Below are 6,000 nucleotides of genomic sequence, written 5' to 3'. Positions count from 1 at the left end.
CAGACTTACTGTTTTCCTCTGACTCTCTCTCAAACCATTCCTTCAGCATATTGACGTGATAAACAGTTTCTTTGTTTTTGGACAGCCTGACCTTGAAATCAACGGGACTTCCCTTTTCTGTCACCTCATATGGACCCTTCCACTGCGCCAATAATTTCGAAGTAATTGTTGGCAATAACACTAAAACTTTCTGACCTACTTCAAAATTCCTGCCTCTGGCGTTTTTGTCATAATATCTCTTCTGTTTCTTCTTTGCATGGGATTCCACTTCTGTTACGCCCTCCCATTTGTGACCCTCAAGGTTGAAATGTTCCCCAACGGGTTCATTGAGTTTTTTGGTCCTTATGGTCGAACGGTGGAATTTTTAAGAACACTAATAAAGAAAGAAATCCGGACCGCTATGAAATGCGTCCGGTCTATCGGGTATACTCGGGTGAAGTGCGATTTACATAATTGAACGAATTAATTATGCTAATTAATTACGACAATCAGTAAATCGTACATTGTTTCATTCTCTCAAAATGGCGTAACTTTACTTAATAAAGAATAATCGAAGAAAAATAATATAGCAGGGATGAGAGCTCTTAAAGAGAAAGAGTTAGAGAAGAGTAAAACTGGTCCCTCCCCCCAGAGCATTCACACCCCTAGTGTAAATTTACCCAAATTTGAAGAAGGTCAAGACCCTGACGTTTTTCTAAAATCTTTTGAGAAAATAGCGGGGTTACAAAAGTGGGATCAATCTCAATGGGCGGTTCGTTTAGTCCCAATGCTATCGGGTAAGGCTCTTGAAGCTTATTCTAGATTGTCAGATGAGGATAGCGATAATTACGATGCTATAAAAACTGCTATTCTTAAAAGGTATGAACTTACCTCAGGGGCCTATAGGGATAAGTTTAGGCAGTGTCGACAGTCTAGTGATGAATCGTTCAAAGATTTTGTAGTTAGGACAGAGAGGTTCTTTAATCATTGGTGTGAAAGGGAAGAAATTGGTTCAAACTTTCATAAGTTGTTTGATTTGATGTTGAGAGAACAGGTGATAAGAAGTTGTTCAAAAGAGTTGCAACTGTGGGTACTTGAACACAGTCCAAAGTCTATAAAAGAAGTTATAACTTTGTCAGAGTCATTTCAGGTTGCACATAAAGGCAGTTATTCAGGCAGTGGTCGTGGTAACGCAGGGGAAAAACCGGGTTCAAAACCAAATAAGTTTGGTTCGGTTCAGTCCCATAAAGGTAAGTTTATCTCGCCTTTAGATCAGAGGAAATGTTTTAAGTGTGACAAGGTCGGGCATATTGCTCCGAATTGTCCATTGCGTAAAGTTCAGTCAAAATCTCCTCTGAATCAGAAACCAGGTAACCACAAGTCTAATGAACAGTTTGGTTTGTGTCTTGATGAGACAATGACAGTATCTGAGGATTCTGATAGTGTTCATGAGAATAAAGTGGTGGTTAAGTTGTCTGGTGTATCGATTACTGATGATTCTGCTTTAGAATTAAGTTGTGAAACAGGTTTAGATTTGGTGAGTGGAGAAGTCGGTGGACATGTTGTCTCAGTTTTAAGGGATACTGGTTGTTCAACGGTGTTTGTCAACAGTAAATTAGTTTCAGATGAGGATAAGACTGGGAAATCAAGGGTAATTACTCTAGCTGACGGTACAAGGAGATCTTGCAATGAGGCAATAGTAAGTGTGAATACGCCATACATTTCAGGTAAGGTACACGCTTTATGTCTAGATTCTCCTTTTGCTGATGTTATTATTGGCAACAATGTGAGCATTGTAGTACCTAAGGAGGCAGACCCTTTACCCAGGATGGAGAAGGTGGACACAGTCGAAGATGACGCATGCGGAGCGGTCCAAACTAGATCAGAGCTAAGGAAACAAGAGAGGGCAGAAAAACCAAAACTGGATGACTTAAAAGCATCGAACACCGAGAATGAAGGTATGTGGTGTAACAGGGAGGAATTGATTGAGCATCAGAAAACTGATGAGAGCTTGAAGTCAATTCTAGATATGGCACAAAATGGTCCATATGAGGGTAAGTCATATTTCATCTTGAAAAATGATTTATTGTATGGAGTTTTTGAGAAGAATTCTGACGAAAAAGTCTTCCAGATTGTAGCTCCAAAGAAACTGCGCACTGGTATTATGTCATTAGCTCATGACACACCATTGGCTGGGCATCTTGGAAACAAGAAAACCAGAGAACGAATCCTGCAAAACTTCTTTTGGCCGGGTATGTATGTGGACATATCACATTATTGTAAGTCATGCTCTATTTGTCAGAAGGGGATGCAGAAAGGGAGAACGCCGAGAGCAAAACTGGTGCCAATTCCAAAGATAGACGTTCCATTTTCCAGAGTCGCCATTGACTTTGTGGGTCCATTACCAATGACAAAAAAGAAAAACAGATATATTTTGGTATGTATGGACTATGCTACTAGATTTCCGGAAGCATTTCCGATGAAATGTCAAGACGCAGAAAGTGTGGCAAATGCGCTTATGGAAATGTTCTCAAGGGTAGGCTTTCCTAAAGAAATTTTATCAGACCAGGGAACAAATTTCATGTCATCACTCATATCAAACCTGTGCAAAATGCTAAAAGTGCGTAAACTGTCAACTACCCCTTATCATCCTCAAGCTAACGGGCTAGTAGAACGATTTAATGGGACTCTTAAGCAAATGTTGAAAGCATATGCAGTTGTAGAGCCATTAAAATGGGATGTTCATTTACCATATGTACTCTTTGCCTACAGAGATGTCCCGAATGAAACGACAGGTTTTACTCCCTTCGAACTTCTTTATGCCAGACATGTCAGGGGTCCACTAGACATCTTAAAGGAGCAATGGGAAGAACCAACCGAGGAACAAGCATCAGTCCTAAGTTATCTCATGGAAACACGTGAACGAATGGAGATGGTACGTAAGTTGGTAACAGAAGTGGAATCCCATGCAAAGAAGAAACAGAAGAGATATTATGACAAAAACGCCAGAGGCAGGAATTTTGAAGTAGGTCAGAAAGTTTTAGTGTTATTGCCAACAATTACTTCGAAATTATTGGCGCAGTGGAAGGGTCCATATGAGGTGACAGAAAAGGGAAGTCCCGTTGATTTCAAGGTCAGGCTGTCCAAAAACAAAGAAACTGTTTATCACGTCAATATGCTGAAGGAATGGTTTGAGAGAGAGTCAGAGGAAAACAGTAAGTCTGAAATAATGGCATGCCTGAATGTTATTTCCAGTTTATCTAGCAATGATGTTCAGATAGAAGACGGTGTGGTGTCGGATAAAGTCCCGGCCCTTCGACAGACAGAATCGTCAGCCAACGTTCAGTATTCAAACAACCTCACCACAGAGCAAAGGGATCAGATTCAGAGGTTAGTGGAAGAATTTGGTGATATTTTTACAGATGTTCCCAAGAAAACGCCTTTGACGAAACACTCAGTGAAAACGTCTACAGATGTGCCCATCCATATGAAACCATACCCGATTCCATATGCCTTACAAGATCAAGTGAAGCGGGAGTTACAGCAAATGATGGATCTTGGTATCATTGAGGAAACAGACAGTCCTTATTCAGCACCAGTCGTCCTCATTAAGAAGAGTGACAAATCATTGAGATTCTGCGTCGACTTCCGGGAGTTGAATAAGGTAACTGTATTTGACCCAAGGCCAATGCCTCGAATAGATGACATTTTGATTAAGACCAATAAAGCAAAATTCATAAGCAAATTGGACTTGACAAAAGGTTATTGGCAAGTGCCATTAGACGAGGATGCAAAACGGAAAAGTGCATTTGTAACTCCATTTGGACATTTCAGTTTTACAGTCATGCCGTTCGGGATGGTGAATGCACCGGCCACTTTCGTTAGACTGGTAAGTAAAGTTCTTACAGGGCTGGAAGATTTCACAGAGGCTTTCATTGATGATATTGGTATCTATAGCAACAGCTGGACAGAACACCTTGAGCATCTGAGAACAGTGTTTTCAGCGTTGAGGAAAGCGAACTTAGCAGCTCGACCTACAAAATGTGAGTTTGGTTTCAATGAACTTTGTTTTCTTGGTCATACTGTAGGAAGTGGAAAAATCAAGCCAATGATGTCAAAAGTAGAATCCATTCAGAACTTTCCCATTCCGACAACCAAGAAAAAGGTAAAGTCATTTTTAGGTATGATTGGGTTTTACCGGAAGTTCATTCCTAATTTTGCCACTTTAGCACTTCCGCTTACAGACTTGACGAGCAAGAAAACACCTAGCAAAATCAAATGGACAAGCGAACTTGATCACTCTTTCCAAGAACTAAAAGGTAAGTTACTTTCAGAACCAGTTCTTCGAAGTCCAGATTTCAGTAGATCATTCATTTTGCGCACAGATGCAAGTGCATACGGAGCAGGCGCGGTGCTAGAGCAAGAGTTTGAAGACGGTAAGCATCCAATTTGTTTTCTTAGCAAAAAGTTCAGTCCTGCGGAGAGAAATTATGCTGTAGTAGAAAAAGAGTGCTTTGCTGTTGTGTGGGCGGTCCAGAGTCTCATAGTCTATTTAGAAGGTAAACCATTCAAAATTGAGACTGATCATGCACCTTTGCAATGGTTACAAAGGTCAAAGTTATCAAATCAACGTTTGTTACGTTGGAGTCTTCTTTTGCAAGAGTTTGTGTTCTCGATTAGGTATATTCGTGGTACACAGAATACAGTAGCAGACTCACTATCAAGGTTATGTTCAGATGATGTGGTTGAGTAATTATCTGAGATTACTTTTGTTGCAGGTATATTGTATATATAATGCTTTGTTGTAAATAGTCTGAGTTTGTTTATTTTAATTTTCAGTTTGTAGGTTTGGCCGGACTAAATGGTCTTTAGTCTTATAAGGGGGAGGTATGTAACAAACGGAAATTCTTCATTACATTGTAAATAAATCCCCTGGGTTCACCCTTCCGGTAACTTGTGTAATAACACTGTGGGGAGCCCCTAAATTCCTTTAGTTCCCATAGTAACATAGCAGCCCTGTGGGGAGCCCCTCGTTTTACTTTAAATAGTAAAGTTAAAGCGTGCTCTGGGGAGTACCCGGGAAAACATCAGCCGATAGACGTGTTCGTCTAGTGCTACCAGGACGCCTTCCATAGAAAACCACATGGGTCTTGTGACTTATTTTCATGCCTAAAAGTCTCTCTACAGAATGTTACAGAGTATGTAAACTATCGGGTACTGAAACTCTTTATTTGAGAGTAGCCATTTCCATGTTATGGTGTGTGACAGAGACCGAAGCGTGTGAGTGAACTATGGCGGCCCATACGACACATCTCTAAAACCAGTTCTGTGAGTTACTAGTATATCATCGGGCGGTGACCCTCGTTGATCATTTCATTATCTGAATTAAAGTCTTTATATGAACGAAACATTGTGAAAGTTTGAGAATTATAACTATTGTGAATTTGGAAATAATTCTGAATATTTAGTTTCATTGAAAGACATTTCAAAGTGTTGAGCCTGGCGTCGGACCATTGTCTCTGGAACCCGAGAGGAACCCAGTGTGTCACGCATCCCGTTATTAATTAACATTGTTCCGTGTAGCCATACTAATAGGAAACTGGAAAAATCGGTTCTCGGAGGATTTCCGCACGTACGGAAGGACCAGGGCAAACGGGACCAATTCATACCAAGGGACATGCGCACTGACTGACGTGGACCAGGACCAATTAACAAAGACATTTTCAATTTATTCTATTTTGTACATTTTTTTTTTTGGTTAATTTTTTTTGTTAAAATTTCTGTTTATTTTGTTCTTTAATTTTGTTATTAAATTTTGTTAAAATTTTAAAGTTCTTCTTTTGATTTTTGTAAGTTCATCAGGGTGTATTCCCCATTTTCAAAAGGTGAGTTATTTCCCCTGAAGGGAACTCTTTTACTGTGTTTAATACGCATGCACTATAAATAAAGTCACTTCCGCGGACGTTCTTGATGAAAACATGTTCATGGTGTAATGCCTCTGTCATATGGAAAAATGTTATT

The 6,000-nt window shown here is 39.9% G+C and overlaps 1 protein-coding gene across 1 annotated transcript in view; it reads left to right on the top strand.

Annotated features, from left to right (window-relative positions):
• The first annotated feature begins 574 nt into the window (after positions 1–574).
• The window catches only part of LOC134262935 (uncharacterized), a 32,855-nt gene continuing 27,429 nt past the window's right edge, over positions 575–6,000 (top strand). The window contains exon 1 of the mRNA XM_062745254.1: positions 575–4,538. Coding sequence (XP_062601238.1) covers positions 575–4,538 — 3,964 coding nt within the window. The remainder of the gene's footprint in view (positions 4,539–6,000) is intronic.

This window comes from Saccostrea cucullata, unplaced genomic scaffold (assembly GCF_032062105.1).
Source record: "Saccostrea cucullata isolate Sc308-1 unplaced genomic scaffold, CSIRO_AGI_Scuc_v1 ctg1287, whole genome shotgun sequence".
NCBI lineage: Eukaryota > Metazoa > Mollusca > Bivalvia > Ostreida > Ostreidae > Saccostrea > Saccostrea cuccullata.
This window is presented reverse-complemented; position numbering and strand designations above follow the sequence as displayed.